Genomic DNA, 20,210 nt, shown 5'->3' on the forward strand with positions numbered 1-20,210 from the left:
ACTCTTAACGTGAAGATGTTATTCCTTGGTGGCTTCCCATCCAAGTACTAACCTTCCATGCCCTGACAAGCTCAAGCTAGTCTGGGATATGTAGGCTGCTCTCAGTTCTATACCTCGTAACATTAAAGTTCAATTTGGGCAGCTCAAAGGAGTTTGTTGGGATCATCCTAAATTAGGTAAAAGAATATAGAAAAAAAAACCACTAAAAAAATACTAAAAATACGCCCAGCCTATCGCTTGACGAGCAAAGCAAATTCTGGGTATTCTAGGAGGATCTGCCACTTTAATACAAACCAAATTAATCAGTAGACCAGTTTGTGGAAGTTCGTGGAAATGAGCTTCCACGAACCATAAACCGGCCCAGTTCATACGTTTTTTGGGGTCATAATTCGATTCGTGCCTATCTCTACTACAGACTAACACGGCTAACTCCTCTGAATCCCTTAGCTTTTGACTCCGTCCTGGAATGACAGAGTCCCCTCTAGCTGATTTAAGGGGGTCTGCACTGCTTTCATCGCAGAGAATACAAGGCCGCAGTATTACTGCACTTCCAAGAGAAACTCTGGTTAAGAACAGATTAGGCAGGTAGCCATGTTGGTCTCAAGAGACAGTGCTCCGCTCTTCAGATACCTGGATCTCTGACTCTCAAAAGCTTACACTCTGAAAACCTTTTTTTAAAATTCAAATTCAAATGACATTTGAAAATAACATTTAATTTGCTATAAATTACTATAAAACATAAGGGAAACTAATAGATACAATTAGGTACATGCATTGTGTATTTCTAATATGACTTCATCAACTGCATTCCATTTCTTTCATCAATTGGACTTTTCCTCTTTACTGTAACTGATCTTTAAAGAAAAGAATTGGGTTTGAGAACCCTAATTTAATAATTCACAGTTATGTGCAGCTTGTAAATAAGCGATTAAGCAAAGATGTTTGATTCAAAATTAGTAACAGCAAATCCAAACTTGGCGTTTTGGTCTGTCGGTCTCTAAGGTACCATTGGACTCAAACCCTTCCCATAAAGAATACAGAACTCTGAAAACCTATTTGGATCCAATTTCTTCCACCCTGTCCAGAAGAGAGTACCCTGAGAAACAGAAATCTGCAGATACATCAATCCCATTTTCACATCCATATGCTCGAGAAAGCATTAACAAACACAATATTCACACAGCAGATTAAGGAGAAGATGTCGAGTGACTCTTGACCTTGGTTTACACATGTGAAAGAATGAGGTGACAGAACGCTGAAGTGTTATAACAGTTTTGAACGCTCCCCTTGCATAAATTCTCCTTTCAAAAACTGAAAAGTATCACAGCAGGGAGAAAATATTCTACCCTCCTCCTCCCTTTGCCTGTGCTGCTAGTCTTCTGACTGAAGGGATTTTATTTATTTATTTATTTTTATTTTTTCAATTTATAACATTTTGTAACATTAAAAAAAATAATGCTCCACCTTAGGCCTGATGTGGTACAGTCCACTCCGTCACCTTATTCTTGTCCATGGGTATGTCAACCCCTGGAAAGCACTTTTTGTATGAGGGTTGGCTCAATATAAACTTTTGCCACATCAAAGGGCTATTTGTTAGAAATCTGACAAGCCGTCTGTAGCTTCAAATGGAAACGTATAAACCAAGTGTAGCAGACCTAACTGCGCTAGAGCTAAGACACCAGCTGATCCTCTCTCTGCCTTTAAAAACTTATACCCAGAAGGCAACTTCACACCAGTGACATTTCCCATTTAAGCCATCATTAAATGCCTCGATGTGGCTCCAGGCAGAACACGGCATTTCTCAGCCTCCATCCAACATAAAGCCTGATTAACATTTTATTTTATTTATTTATTTTAAAAAAAGAACCTCAACAGGAAGCCTTCCCTTCGATTTTAATTTTTACACTCTTGTCAAGACGGCGGAGAAAGAAAAAACAAATGGCCACTTCTGCCAAGATCTGGCTCCCGCTGGTGGAACAGTTAAAATAATCAAAAACTAATCACTCTGTTTACAGACTGTAGTTATTTATGTGGAATTAGATCCTGTCCTGTACGGTCGAAGGGAGCAAAGCGAGTCTCCCATGTCTATTTACTTGCCCCTTTGACTATGAAAGAAATGAAGCGAGCAACCCACCCGCTACATTTTTCCCGGGATGGAGCAGCGCCCCCGCTGCAGTCCCCGTGAGAATCTCACACCAAATTCCTGACCATTACTGCCCTTGGGAGGCCCATCTTCTGGCCTTTAAGCCCCCAGTCGTGCACAAAGACTGAAAATTAGGGGGTGGGATGGGAAATTCACTTGGTATTCCAAGTAAAGTAGACAATGAGAGAGCACATCCGTGGAGGGATATTGACAGGTCTTGGAAAGGAACGCGAGTTTCTTGGCTTAGGTCTCCCATTCAGGTTTGAAACTGAGGGAACGGGGTTAAACACCAAGTGGCTTTTCTTCTCCTCTTCCCCAGTTCATCTTCCAGGCACCTAGCCACCCACCAGAGGAATACTTCTTGGATGCTTCTGGCTCTTCCATACACCTCCCCCAGGCCAGTCTCTGTATTTCATGAGACTTGGGAATGCATCTCCATCATTTGGCAACAGCACTGGTATTTCTTACGACCCGCAAGGCCACACCTCTGGTGTCAAGGCGCCGGGGGAAATCAGCTTCTGTTGTGCCGCCTCTTGCTGGTGCTTCGACTTCCCTCCTCTAGAGCCACTCCATGCGTGGCCATATTTGCCTATAGGCCCTCAACCCAATCAGCCGCAGCGCTTGTAACCACTGGCCCTGCCAAATGGCCCAGAGGAGGAGGACACCACCCAGATAGAAGAACGGTCACATGGGCAAAAAGTTATTTCAACAGTAACACACACCGGCATAGCATACCCTCAAGGCCGCATTGATCCAGCAGACAAACAACAACATTTTATTGATCTTTTGAGGAAAGGAGTAATTGAGACTTAAGTGTTCTACATTGGGATGGCTGTACTTTATTCAAATTTCATGAACGAATGGGCCTACGGTGCTGAATTCCAAAGTTGGGTTTATATTCTGCTGAAAAGAGGGGTTGTGCGTATTTTGAGAGGAAACATGCCTTGAGAGGTTCACTGCCCCTTCTAGGGCCAGCTAAAACAGATGTGCAAGAATAAAACGTACCTGTTTTCTTCCCGCAGTTCCAAATCAAGTCTATCAAAGATTCCTTTCAACAGTACGTACGCTTAAGACCGTATCCTTAACTTACTGATCTAGTATGAGTGTATGTGTACATATGAATATATTACATGCAAAGATATTTGCCTACCTGTTTTGTATGCCAATTTTGTATTTTCAAACAAAAAACTGATGAGAATGCCCTCCTTTGAAATACTATTTACACACACCAACAAAAATCTCTTGCCTCTTTCCAGTCTGTGATTGGGAACTTAAAAGATCTACACAGGGATCAGTTTGCTTGATTAGTAGCCATCCTCTCTCTGGTACATCCCATTTGGCCCTATTTGGTTTTTCAAGATGTCCACTGCATCGTTGTGTTATGTATTACTGAAAAGTAGACTAGGCTACTGGGTACTGTCTGCTGATGTAGATACGCTCCGACTGGGTACTTCAACATTGCGAAAGATGTCATGTTATTGTCAAAGGCTTTCATGGCCGGAGAACGATGGTTGTTGTGGGTTTTCCGGGCTGTACTGCCGTGGTCTTGGCATTGTAGTTCCTGACGTTTCGCCAGCAGCTGTGTCACTGTGACACTGAGAGATCTCTGTCTTTTGGTGCTACACCTCTGAAGATGCCAGCCACAGCTGCTGGCGAAACGTCAGGAACTACAATGCCAAGGCCACGGCAATACAGCCCGGAAAACCCACAACAACCATCGATGTCATGTTAATTACTCAAGCTTTAATTTCGAAAGGTTTGACCTAGGTGTTCGACTTTCTGCTAGATGTCAAATTTGCCACTCTCATACCCTATTGTATGTTTTCAACGAATGTCCCAGCATATTGTATTTCTGCTGTGAGAATGTCCTAGCTATTGATTATATTCACTTGCAATATGTAATCCGCCTTGGATCTCCGTAAGAAAGGCAGACAACAAACAAACAAGAACCACAACAATAATTCTCATTGGGTGTCATCAAAGTTACCCTCACATCAGTATCCAGTGTAATCTCAAGCTTTAGCTCAGTTGCTTCTCTATTAACCCCTAAAACGCACAGCAACGTCACCAGCAGCCCAAAGTTAACGGGCACAAGAGCCCAGCACGGGAGACGGGAACTCCAGATTTCTGACCCCAGCTTAGTTTCTTCATGGCAAAGTCAGTCAGCCCTTCTGGCAACACACAATACGAGATCCTTAATCCTGGATTTCAATCCTCCCCTGCTGTTCTGAGGGGTTTGTCCCTGAACTTAGAACCAGAAGATTTCTGGATACAACCCAAAATAGTACAGAGTCCGGTAGCACCTTTAAGACTAATCAACTTTACTGTAGCATCAGCTTTCGAGAACTACAGCTCTCTTTGTCAGGTGCATCTGACGATCAGCTTTCAAGAACCACAGCTCTCTTCATCAGATGCATCTGAAGATCAGCTTTCGAGAACCACAGCTTTCTTAGTCAGATGCTTCTGACTATCAGCTTTCGAGAACCACAGCTCTCTTCATCAGATACATCTGATGATCAGCTTTCGAGAACCACAGCTCTGATGATGCATCTGATGAAGAGAGCTGTGCTTCTCTTAAGTCATAATAAAGTTGGTTAGTCTTAAAGGTGCTCCTGGACTCTTTACAAACTAACACAGCTAACTCCTCTGGATCTATGGATACAAACCAGAGTTTGTGAAATTCAACACACAGGCTAACGTCTTCAACTGTTTCGAACTGTGTTACAGAAAGGAAAGAGTTAAGAACATCCTAAACAGGGGGAACAGGTCAGAATGATACATGGAGCCAGTGCTCAAAGGGTGCATGCATGCGTGTACAGTGCTTTTAATATGGGAGAAATTCCTTGCTGTCAGCTCCTTTTCTAACCCAAGTGGTTCCAACAATCTTGATTTGGCTTCCCAGACGCGCTATCCCCAAAAGTCCTTTGGGCCTGGCTTCCTTCTGCCGTGGGGCTTTGCAAAAGCAGTAGAAAGGCAAAAGCCCCGCAAGCGAAGGAACTGGGACAATGCCTTCTGCACCTCCGCCAACCAACTGGCATGGGCACAGCCCCTTGGCAGAGAAATGCACTCTTGTTTCAGCTCCTCTGAGAATTCGAGGCGGCAAGAGGCGTCACAAAGCTCTTTTGCATCTTTTCTGACGATTGTGAGAAGGGGAACAGAGCTGCGATGGGAGCTGTGTGTTGCTCCTTGCCTTCTCTGAAGTCCTGCAGGAAATGAAGAGTCCAGTAGCACCTTGAAGGCTAGCCAACTTTATTGTAGCATAAGCTTTTGAGAACTACAGCTCTCTTCGTCAGATGCATTGCTCCACACATCTGACAAAGAGTGCTGTGGTTCTCGAAAGCTTATGCTACAATAAAGTTGGTTAGGCTTAAAGGTGCTACTGGACTCTTTATTGCATCTGACAAAGAGAGCTGTGGTTCTCGAAAGCTTATGCTACAATAAAGTTGGCTAGTCTTAAAGGTGCTACTGGACTCTTTACTATTGCATCTGACAAAGAGAGTTGTGGTTCTCGAAAGCTTATGCTACAACAAAGTTGGTTAGCCTTGAAGGTGCTACTGGACTCTTTACTATTTTGCAACTACAGACTAATATGGCTAACTCCTCTGGATCTATGATGCAGGAAATGAACTCTCTCCAACCGCTTCTCCTCTAACTGCCAGAGGAACTGGGTGGAGGTCTGGGCTTCATTTCCAACACAGCTTGTGGAGAAGCAAGAAACCTTTCTCTCACACACCACTTCTGCAAGTTTAGCACAAAGGGAGTCAAATCCCCGTCAACAGGGAACTCAGGTGGCTTGCCAAGAAGGGAGCCCTCGACCAGCAGGCACGGCTAGTTTTCAGTGGGCATTATATTTTTCAAAACTGCATTGATTACAGTTTGATGTTGTCTGAAATACAGACAAGTATACTGGACATATCGCTTGGCCAACACAGCTCAGCTATGCACTCGACATCTCTTACCAGCACACCTGCAAGAAACTGACAACGGAGTTTACAGGTCATTGCAGAAGCAAGCAATTCTGTCATTTCAACCCACCTCTCTCCGTCGCGATGCCCAACAGCTTTGCTTAATTTTCCAAACCACGGCAGCCACGAGGAGCAGAGACAAGAAACAGCTGAAAGAGGAGGGGGAGGGGGGGAAACAAAGGCCATAGTTATTTCTCTCTTCCTTTCAAAGCAGGAAAAATGTAGAAATCAGACCAATTAAAACAGCATCGTCATCCGTGAACTTTCGTTAGCAGATGCTAATATATAAAGCACTGGGCAACACTGAGAATCATGCTACCATCTTCCAAGGTGGTGCAGAGCTGGCACAGCAAAGGTGGGGCAAGCAAGACTCGCTGACATTAGGAAGGGAGAGCGACAGTCAGAAAGGGACGGTATCACTCATCTTCAGGCTTGAGGACGCCAACCGAATTATCACTTGGCAGAGATGGCAAAGGGTTCCGTCCGAAACGGTCTCACCAACAACCAGCTGAGGAGACTGAACCGTTGCACACAAAAATATGCAAAGGGGCATTTAAACCGCAAAGTTTTGTTCGGTTTCTTTTTAAATCTCAGGAAACACCTCGTTTATCAGTGAGATGAACTGGAAAACGAAACCTGTGCCTGTATGGATTTGTTTGCTCAGAGATTTATGCAACCCTTTTCTCCCGAAAGGCATTGCGCAGATTCTAGTCAACTATTAATCCTCATAAAAACCCAAGCCCGGGAGGTCATTGCTATCCCATGCTTCAGATGGGAAAGGGGGGATGAGACGTGTGTTTGAAAGTCAACCAGCGAGCCCAGGGACGGAACGGGAATCTGAATTCAAGCCAGATCGAGGCATTGTACCCAGGGGGCGGCATCGACGTGCCAATTTTACTTTCATTTTTCAAAACCGCATCGCTACGCAACTTGATTTTCTACTGCTGCAAAAGAAGAGCAGTCTTCACAGGGCTGTGCTTCTGTCCAGATCCTCCTCAATTAATTTTTCCCTCTTTTGTTAACTATACATGCTGATCCACCACACATCACAGACCAGTAGTACGGAAATGTGTTTTTGCCATCTCGATCACCTCTAGAATGCCACCCCTTGAACCAGATAGCCGACTGCCACGATTCTCATTTCACAGCAGGGAAGCAGACGGAAAATGACTTGTCCAAGTGTTATTTTATCTTTACCAAAGCAAATGCCAAGTCCATTAACAAAGCATCACTTAAAAAACTTGTTCTCATTATTTTAAATGCAATTCCTTATTTGAAAACCCAGTTGATCTTCAAAGAGGCGTTTCCTCCCAAGAGAAAAGATGGACACCTCTTCTGAGATTATGTCCTGTGTGCATCTGAAAACAAAGTGGATTGTTGTTTGGTTTTGCATTAGGTCAGAGTGTGTGTGAGTGTGTGTGCGTGCGTGTTATGTGCCATCAAGTTGCCTCCGACCTATGGCATTCCCATAAATGAAAGACCTCCAAAACGTCCTATCATTAACAGACTGGCTCAGATCCTGCAAACTGGAGGAGGTGAGCTTCTTTTATTGAGTCAAGCCATCTCGTTTTAGGTCTTCCTCTTTCCCTACTGCCTTCTACATTTCCTAGCGTTATTGGCTTATCCAGAGAGTCTTGTTTTCGCATGATGTGACCAAAGTATGACAGCCTCAATATACTCATTTTTCCTTCTAGGGAGGATTCAGGCTTGATTTGATCTAGTACCCACTTCTCCATGGTATCCACAAAACTCTTCTCCAGCACCACATTTCAAATGAATCAATTTCGCTGTCAATTGTGCTGTCATGCAAATTTATGCAGATTCTTTTAGCCAGGTGATGGCTCTAATGCTATGTTTCACACCGTCTTTTTATGTTCATTATTGCCAAGTTTCAGGCGTTGGTCTGCAGTAGAACAGTAGGATTTGAGTCCAGTGGCACCTTGGGGACCAACTAGATTTTCAAGAAGGGAATTTGACTCGCAAAGCTTATACCCTGAAAACCTTGTTGGTCTCTAAGGTGCCGCTGGACTCAGATCTTGCTGTATCATTGCCGAGTGCGACATTGTTCCCCCTCAGTCTTATTGGTATTTATCCAAAGCAAATTAAGGAGGCCTGAATTCTGGTCTGGTAACCACCCAATCACATGCCATCCCAAAAAAGGAAAGGGGAAAAGTTTATCTAAAAATCTAGCCTAAAAATCTAGCTCTGGGCAACAGTTAAGAGGCAGATCTAACAGAGCCTCTCAGACAGTGAGCAAGCTTCCCTTCCTCCTGTAGCAAGGTGATTCAGTCCCCCCCCCCCATTATAAAGCCCACCATTCAGGAGCAAAAGTAGGGGGACCTTCACCACAACCTGGAGCAGGGACAATGCATGGAACTTGACAATCCCCACTGGACCACAACAACATATATTACCTCTACCCAGCTGCTCAGTTTATATAGTGGGAGATGATGGATGGCAAATTCAATAACCCTTCTCTCCATGGTCAAGACCCACATCAGAGCCTAAAGCTGTCAAGGGTGTTGGCTGGATTGTTATGCTCCTCTGCAGTAAACAATTTTTTCTCCTCTCTTTGCTTTTTGCCCGATATTGGAAGAACCGGGAAGGATATTGGTAGAATACCCCAAACCCAATTTTTCCCAAGAACCATTTCGCAAGGGACTTAAGAGTGTTTCATTAATGGCCACAAGGAGGCAGCAGACTCTTGCAAGAGCTGAAAAATCCATCAGAGAGGAGGTCTTTTGATTACACAATATTTCCCATCAAGCATACCTCAAAGTATCAGGAATATGAAGCTTGTTTGTGATGGTCAGGAACGTTTAGAGGCAGTCTTCTGGCTTTCCGCAAGCGATGCAAAACCTAATTATTCAAAACGTTTTTTTACTCAGATAGGAGGGCTGTATTGTAGGGAGGGGGTCTCAGCTGCTTCATTAATGAGCTAGGGATCATAGACTACACCACCATGTTGCCTTATGTACTACCTGTTGTCTTAAATATGTGCTCCTACCTGTGCTCCATGTTGTCTAATGTCAGCCCTAGAATTACTTACGTTCTGTTTCAGGATTTTTTCAACTCTGTATTGGATCTTTACTAATGCTAGGTCTTGTAAACTTGTATTTTTTACCCTATGACATTGTTTATGGAAATGGCCTTGATACCAACTGTACTAATCTCACACTGTGTAATCCGCTTTGAGCCTCAGTGAGAAAGGTGGAATATAAATGACATAAATAAAATAAATAAGTAATCTGAACCACCAGCCTTTACTGAAATATATTGCACTTGTGCACAAAAATACCAGACCGAGGGTTCTGCTGGACATGCCGATATGCCAAAGAACCACAGTCCATGTCTCCCACTTCTATGTTGTAACTGGAAAGCAATCTAGGACATGCAAAAAGGCGAACCCTGCCCTTCACTTCAAGCCAGGTTTCCCCTCCACCCCTTTTATTTGTTCCCAAATGAGAATCCCTCCCTGTTCTGTGGACTAGAGAAGCGCTGCCAGTCAGAGCAGCCAACAGCAGGCTAAATGTACCAATGGTCCAACTCGCTTTGTGGGGAAGGACCATCACTCAGTGGCAGCGCATGTACTTTGCACAACGAAGATCCTGTACTTAATCCTCAGTGTACGCTATTGAAGGATCTTAGATTGATCGGCTTGGAAAGTCAATTCCCTCACCTCCTCTAGAAGAGTCAGTATAACACAGACACATCCTAGCATTTTTCTAGCTGTTGATCATCATGGAGTCTATTGCATCTTCCAGACTGTGGCCTCAATTTGGTTTTTCCTTGCCTCCGGGGCACCTCTGATCATAGCGCATTCGAGACAATCGTTCCACACTGTGCGTTTTTATGTAGAACTTCCTGTGTGTGCGGCCTACCTTCCTGTTCAATTTGAGGGTTTTTTCCCCCAGGCTTCATTTTCGCCCGTGTGCTGCTGCAATGGGGCAATCTATCGAAAGCACACTGTTTGCACAGACGCTGCATCACCGTGTTTCTTAATCGGCTACCACCCCCAAAGCCCACCCGTGAATTGTACCATTTGCTATGATCATGGCCGATTGCAGGACAAAGAGGATCTCGCGTCAGAAAGTTACTGCTGGGTTTTTTCAAAGCACCCTTACGCTGTTTTCTTTTCCCATTCTATTAATCAAGAAAGAATTTTCTGCATTTATACTCATGTCGAGATCATATTCATTATTACTGTGCATAAGTTTTGTTCGCAGAAAGTGTGGGTGAGGGAGAGAACTAACGGTTAATACAGAGGCAAATTCTTCCTTGGAATCACCACCAGTTAATGGTCAATAATTTCAAGAAATGCTTTTGTAGATGCATACTGATTTGTGATTCATTACTGGTTAACTTCTGAATGAAGCCACTGCTTTTTTTAAAGGTACTAGTAAAGGTAAAGGTGCAAGCACCGAGTCATTACTGACCCATGGGGGGATGTTGCATCACGACATTTTCTTGGCAGACTTTTTACGGGGTGGTTTGCCATTGCCTTCCCCAGTCATCTACACTTTACCCCCAGGAAACGGAGTACTAATTTTACCGACCTCAGTCCCTATGGCTGAGTCAACCTTGAGCCGGCTACCTGAAACCGGCTTCCGCCGGGATCGAACTCAGGTCGTGAACAGAGCTTGGACTGCAGTACTGCAGCTTACCACTCTGCGCCACGGGGCTAATAAAGGTACTAGTACTCACAGGTATATTTGCACTGATTTTCACCAATTCCCTCCTCAGGATTTAGGAGAACCCCCACCACCACCCAAAGTGTCAGTACTCAGTACCAGCAAGTACCACCACCCCAAAAAAGCCCTGAATAGACCAGTTATTGTGCTGGGCCATGCTGGTGGGTGTCCCTTTTGTTGGTTTCTGAGGTTTCCGTACAGGGTTCATCACACATCGATAACAAGGCAATAGCTTCCCTTTCTCTTCAGCAGACCCCACATACTGCTGCATGCTTGCCTTTCTCTTTAGATTGCATGAGGAGAAGGAACCAACATGCAGTACACACACAGCTTGAAAATGGCATCCAGGCAGTGTTCAGGTGCACTCTTACAAGGAATATTTTTGGTGGCAGAGAAGAAAAGATTGCCTGACTGCTTCCAATATTCTGACTAGAGATGGGCACGAACAGCAATATGAACAAAAAAAAGCCACGAAGAGCCCAATCTGCTGTTCGCGAACAAGCTGTTCGTGAGGCCCCATCCTAAACGAACAGGTGGGCGTTGCAAGCCTCATTCGTTGCTGTTCATCAAGCCAGACAGTCTGGCACCTGCAATCAATTCCCTTGGCAATTTAGGCAGGGATTGTCTGAACTCTGTCTGAACTCCTGCTGTTGTCCTGGAAACCCCAATCTAAGCCCAATTTAGCTTGATGGGCAGGTCTTCCTTCCAAGTGTAGAGCTCCAAATTTGTTACAAGAGGAAAAGACCAGGGGGAAGGGGGGCTCCCAGCTCTGGCTTTCAGAGAGAGACAGCTGCTGTTAGAGAGACAGGGTGAGTGCATTGGAGCTTGAATTTCCTTTGTGTGTGGTGGGATAGGGATCTACCACTTCAGGTTTCAGGGCTGCTGCCAGGCTCTGGGCCAAGCTATTATTTATTATTGGTACATTTCCTGCTGCCTGCTCAGGTAGGGTTTCTGGGAGTAGTGCAGTAGGAATCTACCCCTTCAAGTTCCAGGGCTGCTGCCAGGCTCTGGGGCCAAGCTATTATTTATTATTGGTACATTTCCTGCTGCCTGCTCAGGTAGGGTTTCTGGGAGTGGTGCAGTAGGGATCTTGATGGCTGGAGGAGAGCCTGCTGGCCCCCACGAACAACGAACAACAAACATGTTCATGAACAAGATCATGTTCATCAATGTTCGTTGTTCGTGGATGGCAATGAACAACGAACACCATGTTCGAGGTTTTTTTCTGTTCGTGCCCATGTCTAATCCTGACTGGCCATGCCGGTTCATTTAGCACACTTGCAATATATTGCTGTTTTAATATAGCACTAGTATGCAAATTGTTTTTAAAAACCTTGTTCGCCACACGCTCCACACCGAAACAAAAAGACAAGGTGGGTGGAGACATGAGAAACTAGTGAAAAAACTGACTCAAGCCATTTCAGGAAAAAGGCTTGGGGAGAAAACAGGTTTTAGAAAGGCTGGGGGCGGGGGGGGAGAGAAAAGTCAGGATGGCAAGGGATTGGCAACAAAGCTGTATGGAAGTGATTTTTTTTTAAAGGTAGCCAAGGGAAAGGAAACTGAAACATTAAATTTATTATTATTATTTATTTTATTTTATTCGATTTAAACCCCGCCCTCCCCACAGATGGGCTCAGGGCAGCTAACAACATTAAAAAAAAATACATTAAAATCACAAAAACATAATATCAATAGTAATTTTTTAAAAATCATTAAAATAGTCCAGGAGCAGGCTATTTAAACAAATATTGGGAGTCCATATACAGGTATAGTAGATGGCCGAGGGCAGCCCCAGAAGAAGTGGGGGTCTTAGATGGAAGAAAGAGGACACCCGCTGGCACTCAGCCGAAGGCCCAGCGGAACATCTTCATTTTACAGGCCCAGCGAAGCTGTAACAGGTCCCTCAGGGCCCGGATCTCCAGCAGGAGAGTGTTCCACCAGGCTGGGGCCAGGGCAGAAAAAGCCCTGGCCCTGGTTGAGGCCAGACGGATGTCCTTTGGGCCGGGGACCACCAGGAGTTGCTTGTCTGCAGAGTGCAACACCCTGCAGGGGATGTAATGGAAGAGGCGGTCCCGCAGGTTTGCAGGTCCCAGTCCATGAACAGCTTTAAACACCAAGGTTAACACCTTGAACTGTTTGGAAGATGTCAAAATCTAATAATAAAGTAGGTCGCTCACGCCATTGCAGGAAAAAAATAACATCATCCACAGAGAAGTTAGGGGGTCTTACGTACTCAGACAGACTCTTAAGGTATGCAGGAAAATATGACTCAAACTGAAGAGTGAAGGGGACTGAAAGAACGCTGAAAACAGTTAATGGGAGGAATATAAGATGGGAGATTGGGAAACTGGCCTGTTCAGCCTCTTATAGGGTTGCCAACTCCAAGTTGGGAAATTCCTGGAGATCTGGAGGGTGAAACCTGGAAAAACCTGGAGAAAGTGCGGTTTGGGGAGGGGAAAGGACCTTGGCATGGCATAATTCCATAGAGTCCACCACACAAAGTAGCCATTTTCTCCAGGTGAACTGATCTCTGTGGCCTGGAAACCAGCTGTAATTCCAGGAGATCTCCAGCCACCACCTGGAGGCTGGCAACCCTAGCCTCTTACGGTATCCTGGAAGATTTACACTGGAGAGGTGTACTCAGTTAAGGGCCCCAAATAGGGTTGCCAGCTCCAGGTTGGGAAATTCCTGGAGATTTGGGGGGGTGGAGCCTGGAGAGGGTGGGGTTTGGGAAGGGAGGAGCCTCGCTGGGTATAATGCCATAGACTGCACCCTCCAAAACAGCCATTTTCTCCAGGGGAACAGATATCTGTCGGCTGGAGATCAGTTGTAATTCTGGGAGATCTCCAGCCGCCACCCAGAGACTAGCAACCCTAGCCCCAAATTATTTTTAATGTGAAAAAGGAGCCCCAAAGAGGCAGGGCTAACCCAATTCAGTGCTGGGGAATTGGAAGAAGAGTGTTTAACCAGTTCTTCTTGTGCTGTCTTCCCTGTCAAAATTCCCCTCCCCGACGGCTATTTACTCCCGTAGGAGGGGGAAAATCCAGGTACAATGCAGGTGGGTTGACTCCAAGGCTAAAAGCAGCTTGGGGGTGGCTGCAGTCGTCTTTCAGGAGAACAGCACAGAGGGAAATGGTTACGCCCTGCATCTAAAATGGTGTTTTTTTTTAAACAAAATGTGTTGAGAAAGCAAATCAGAGAAATATAGAATATGCAAATATGGCCAGAAATACAGCTCTGCAAAACTCAAAGCAATAAGGCAGCGTTAAAAGATAGTGGAGAACATTTGTGAATAAAGATGAGAACTGAACGGTGAGAGGAATCCAACGGAGGGACAAAATCTCACTCTGAAATTTCTAAACCGAATCTGGGAGCAGTCATAATTTCTCCGTTTCCCCTCCTCCGGAGCCGCCAGTGCACAAACATTGGTCACCACCACAGGTCAATATTGGTTCTGTGTGTGTACAAACAAACCAACGTGAGGGACCTGATTATGTTTACTCCAGTTATCAGTACAAGAACACAAGCAACTCCCTTCTCACTGGGCATTCACTTGCCGCACTGCCACTGTCAAGAACAAATATTTATGCACGCACAAACACACATGAAATGGCACAGAGTGGGTGTGTGGGTGGCTCCCCCAAAGCCTGCATTTTAATGGCTGATGAATCCCACCCCCTTTAAGGGGTTTCAGGTCTCTGCCAGGCCTGCAATAACCACTGCCACTGAAGCTTTTCCTTACAAACTAGGTCAGGATACAGTCCACACCTCAATCTCCTTCTCTTCCAACCAGCTGCATCCAAAATGGGGGTATAATGGACTTCATAGAGGGTTCCTCTATACCCCCCTACACACGGGGGGAGGGGGAGAGATGCTTGCTTTGTGTTTCCTTTTTTCCAACACTTCTGTTGAAAGTTGAGCTTTTCCCACACCCGTTCTCCCTAAAAGGGCTGTTGGTCCCATGCTGTGCTATAGCACAGTGGATACATGGTTCGCATGCGAATCAGCACTCTCCTGGTTTGACTCTCACTACTTCCATGAGCTTAGCAGGTCGCCTTGGGCATGCCACCCCTCTCAGTCCCAGCTGTGTTGTGGGGATAGTAATAGACTTTGTTCAGTGCTTTAAGTGGGCAATCTGTCCAGAATGGTAGTATGTAAGTGCAGTTATTAAAAGAGTTGCTATAGCACGGTGGCTAAGTAGTTGGGCTGCGAACTAGCACTCTGCTGGTTTGACTTCCACGACTGTCATGAGCTCAGCAGGTGGCCTTGGGTTCGCCACTCCTCTCAGCCCCAGCTGTGTTGGGGGGAAATAATAACACTGGCTACGTTCACCACCCTGAGCTGGTACGAATTGTCTAGAAGAACAGTATATAAGCATTCTGTTATTACTGTTATTATTCTACGACCACCTCAATAGCGTCTCTTCTCCTGATTGGTCAGTAGCGAAGGACCTGATACCACGTCAGTTCTCCATTATTCAACTTGCTTATCCCTTACACAGTGTTAGCTTCTTAATTTTCACCGTTATCAATTTGACTCAGCCCCACAGCTTGCTTACAGCTTGTCACTCCAGCGCACACAAATTATGGGGCCATCTCATAGGCTTGCTTAGGCTATTCTGTTCAGGCACGATCAAAGCATTTTTTACATCATAATTAGGAATCACGCACATCATACTTTTTTTTAATTTATACTGCTGGGCCCTTCACCTTCATGATAATTCAATGTCAGTATGCTTTATTCCCACAATTTCAACATCTTTTCCCATACTGCTTGCCTGCTGACTCAGCTTGGGACAAGAGGATCCCAGGGAAAAAGCCCTCAGCCCCAAGAACAGGAAAAGATTATGTGCCACTGATGGAAAGGGGGTACCAAAATTCAAGCCACCACATAGAGGGGAAAGACAGGGAGAGATATACGTTAAAACGAATGAGTAAAGTGAGGGGTTGAAGTTTGACTACTCAAAGCCAAATACACACAGAAGAGAATGAGGTGACTGAATAGGCAGAACACCAATGTCAGAGTGGTTCAGATGAGGTGACCACATTCTTAATATGTGTGTCATGTACCATCAAGTTTCCTCTGACCTATGGCAGCCATATGAAAGAAAGACCTCCAAAACATCCTATCATTAACAGACTTGCTCAAATCCTACAAACTGGAAGCCGTGGCTTCTTTTATTGAGTCAAGCCATCTCATTTTAGGTCTTCCTCTTTTCCCACTGCCTTCCACTTTTCCTAGCATCATTGACTTTTCCAGAGAATCTTGTCTTCTCATAATGTGACCAAAGTCCGTTAGCCTCAGTTTTGTCATTTTAGCTTCTAGGGAGAATTCAGGCTAGGTTTGATCTAGAACCCACTTATTTGTCTTTTTGGCTGTCCACGGTATCTGCAAAACTCTCCTCCAGTATCACATTTCAAATAAGAAGTTCTACTGTTCAAAGCCAAATATACACAGAAGAGAACGAGGTGACTGAATAGGTGGAACACCAATGTCAGAGTGGTTCAGGTGAGATGAGCACGTTCTTAATACAGGTAAAAAGAAGTCTGTGAGACTTAAGGATTAGCACGCCAGGGAGAAAGCTTCTAGCCCAGCCCTTTGCACGGCATATGAGCTCTCCGTTTACCAGCTATTAATAATGTAGGGGAACTGTGAAAATGTATTCCATTACTTGCAGTCTGGAAGAGGACGCAGGCGATTCTTGTTGCCCCAGCACCCAGCCACCTCACGTCTAGACCCAGCCTCGGAGGGTCAACATTCAACATTTGCAGAAAGGGTTGTACCATGCATATTAACAAAACTGCTCTTCTTGTTTATTGAAACAATTTATACACCCCTTTCTGCCCTCCTCAGGGTCACTGCGGCGACTGATATTCTTCTATATAAGGTGATGTTATCACCATGCTCTAAATTATTACTGATCAAAAAGAGAAGATTTTTAACTGGCTCAGGGTAAAGCATACCTGAAAAAGGTGACGAAGAACTGCACTAGGTCCATAAAGTTACTGTGCTGCGAAAATGCGATCTGCAAAAGAGGGAACACAAAAACAGAAATCTTTATGGTTAGAAGCCAGAAGCCCTCATCGCAGAATTCTCTCTTCCACTGCTAAGGCGACAATTAAATAATCCTACAACAAACTATAAGAATACATTGCTGAAGGCTTTCACAGCTGGAGAACGATGGTTGCTGTGGATTTTCCGGGCTGTATTGCTGTGGTCTTGGCATTGTAGTTCCTGACGTTTCACCAGCAGCTGTGGCTGGCATCTTCAGAGGTGTAGCACCGAAAGACAGAGATCTCTCAGTGTCAAACTCTCAGTTTCAAACTCTCAGATCTCTCAGTTTGACACTGGGAGATCTCTGTCTTTCGGTGCTACACCTCACAGCTGCTGGCGAAACGTCAGGAACTACAATGCCAAGACCACGGCAATACAGCCCGGAAAACCCACAACAACCACCTATAAGAATAGAGGAGTTAGCCGTGTTAGTCTGTAGTAGCAAAATCAAAAAGAGTCCACTAGCACCTTTAAGACTAACCAATTTTATTGTAGCATAAGCTTTCGAGAATCACAGTTCTCTTCGTCAGATGCATGGAGGGCAGTTTCTTATAAGAATACATACTCCATACTCTCAGAAAATCTGAGCCTGGAGTTCTTCTGAATCCTCCTGACCAAACATATACATGTGGAATGGAAAGATGTGATATAGTACCAAAAGGGGTCAACTAAGAAGCGTTTTTAATGGGGGCCCAGCCCTGGATTTTGTTAGTTTTTATCAGTAAAAGCATCACAGGAGTGCAGCAACCCGAAGCATAGGGGAGGGGTGGTGGTGGATGGAAACACTCTTCCAAACCATCTCAGGCCCTACGCAACCCATCCTATGGAGAATTCTCAGGTCCTTGCGAGTAGCTCAAAAAATCAGAAGCCAGCCTACGTTACCAAGTCAGCGAGCTACACACTAACTCTGGGCTTTCTCCTTCTGCTCCAGCTTTGTTTCAGTAGGCGAGACACTGATTTACAACAAAGGAAACGGTAACCTAACACTACCACTGGCATAGAGGCAAACCGTGCAAGTTATTAGACTGGTATATACTGTAAAATTCATCAAATTAGACACTAGAACCATCCATTTGAATTTGGCAGCGCATAAAGAGCTTCCAAGACTTTCTGGTCCATTTCGGAAAAATGGAACGCCAAAACAAATTAATGCACCGCACAAAAAACACACAGAGACGCACAAGACCAAAAGCCCCAAGGCTTCCAGACAGAGAGAAAACAAACAGAAAAATACACTGTGCACGCCTTGTGTGAAATGTTTCTGTCTTCTCCCCGATTTCCTTGAGCTCTAATGTTTCCGAGGCATGAAGGCAAATAAACTCCAGAGGGTAGGGAAAAGCTGCCCAGGCTGGAATTCTAAGAGCTCACCTTTTCACTGAAAACCAAAATTGTTCAAATAACTTTCCAAGCAAAGTCAAAGATCATCAAGATAATTAGTTCGGGCTTTGGATGATGCATTGCACAGGAAATAAGTTGGAACAACACACTTGATCTTAAGATGATACACCCACGGCTGGCTTCCTAACTTTTTCTTTTTTAAAAAATTGGGTGTTTTTATCCAAGCCTTCCTCTATGGAGCTGAGGGTAGCATATATGGAACTCCTATTTTATTCTCATGGAAATCTTGTGGGGTAGGTTGGAGAGAGCAACTGACCCCCAAAAAATCATACAGTGAGCTTCACATAGCCCTGGTAACTCTGGCCTGGAAAATTCCTGGAAATTAGGGAACGGAACCTGGAGAGAATGGAGTTTGGGAAGGCAGCTCATTGAGAACTCCAGGCCCCACCTGTAGGTTGGTAACCCCACTTTTATGGCCAAATGGGGATTTGAAGCCAACCTTCCCTGGTCTTACCTCACTATAACTGCTACATACTTTTTTTGTCCAGATGGTTTCACCTTTTTCGATGGAGAAAATCAAGTGTGAAGCACTGTTAACAACCGGCAACAAAGACAACCATTCAGCGTTTACGAAAAATGTTCTTCCCAATTACAGTTATTTATAGCACCTCTGACACTTCTGCAGGATGGAGGGGGGGGGGGCGCATCAGCAGTAAAAAGAAAAATTCATATTGCAGAGGTTCAAAAGGAGTGGAGGAGATCCCAGCACTCCAAAAACAAATCCTCAATACATGTGTTAAAAATTTAATCGAGTAAAAACCTTGAAGCGATCTGAACCTGCAGAACATCTTCACCTTTTCACAAGATACCCTGTTTTTATACGTTTTATGAACTGACAGGTGTGACGAACGTAACGCCTCGGAGCGGACGGTCACGGTCTTACGCCAGTTCCAAATCACCCAGACATTGGCCGACCCCTCAGCAGAGGCCAACCACTACGGGATTTCCCCAGCAGACTCGCTGGGACAGGCTGATACAGTCTGTGGCGGAACGGGCACTGGCTCTCAGTCCGGGCAACTGAGCCGCCGTCAATGGCCTGCTAGCCCCGCTATCAGCCTCCCACCGTCCCTGGTGGGCATGGTTCACCCTCTTCGTCGCTGCCACCACTCACTGATTTGTACACCGCCTGACTGAGGGGCAGTGAGACCCCCTCTGGCTGAATTTCTGTACTGGGAAGTGTATTACCCAATCTTTGGTTGGGCCCTGGAGAATTGGCAACCCACCAAGGTCTAGCTGTATCAGTTTCTCCCAGGCTCCCTCCCTCCCTGTAGCGTGCCAAGTGGGGGAGCTTACATAGTCAGAGCACCACAAGGTTCTTTATATTCAAAAAAGTGTAATTTAATAACTATATACAGAGCACTATATATAAAGCAGGTAAAGGCACCACACATAGGGGTAGACCCCCCTGTTCAGAGCTCATAGGGCAGAAAATCAAACTGAGGAGAACCGCCGTCTGCTTTCCCTACCACACTGTCCCCTACTCTACCTTAAGGGGCTGGTGGTCTGAGGGAAGGTTCACTCTTTTTATTTCCTTTCTGCTGCCTCCCAAGCCCTCCACATTTAGGGCCCAGGCACCCGGGTTTCACCCAGCAGCAGGAGCCTCTTCTTCTTCAACCAAGAAGGCGACTCTTTTTCTCCTCAGGATGGGCTGGGTATTTCCCTGGAGGCTGCTCCGCCCCTTATTTTTCCCGCCCTTTCTTGGCCCGGGGCAGCTGGGAGTTGTAGTCCAGGAAGAAGGGCGTCCCACACCAAGACTCCTGCAGGCCCCTCCCTGGCCCTACAGCCCATTAAACCTCACGGGGAACATTTTTTTCCCTTTAAGACAGATTAACTGCAACCAGCACTCATTTCACCCTTGGCAACCATTTCGTTACACAGTCCAACAGGTAAAGTACAAGAGGTAGCTCTCGAAAGTGCCTCTGGAGCGGTCAGGCATTCTGCTCCTCCCAAAGAGGTTAG

At 45.3% G+C, this 20,210-nt stretch overlaps 1 protein-coding gene across 2 annotated transcripts in view; it reads right to left on the minus strand.

Annotated features, from left to right (window-relative positions):
* The window catches only part of ATRN (attractin), a 220,333-nt gene that overhangs the window by 46,559 nt on the left and 153,564 nt on the right, over nt 1-20,210 (minus strand). The window contains exons 25-26 of one of the 2 annotated variants that reach the window (XM_054990039.1): nt 16,763-16,824; nt 6,179-6,257 (exon numbers count right to left, since the gene is read on the minus strand). In XM_054990039.1, coding sequence (XP_054846014.1) covers nt 6,179-6,257; nt 16,763-16,824 — 141 coding nt within the window. Of the gene's footprint in view, nt 1-6,178; nt 6,258-12,382; nt 14,254-16,762; nt 16,825-20,210 lie in introns of those variants that run through there. The other variant, XM_054990040.1, reaches the window with a different exon arrangement.

Source organism: Eublepharis macularius, chromosome 10 (genome assembly GCF_028583425.1).
Source record: "Eublepharis macularius isolate TG4126 chromosome 10, MPM_Emac_v1.0, whole genome shotgun sequence".
In the NCBI taxonomy this organism is placed as follows: domain Eukaryota; kingdom Metazoa; phylum Chordata; class Lepidosauria; order Squamata; family Eublepharidae; genus Eublepharis; species Eublepharis macularius.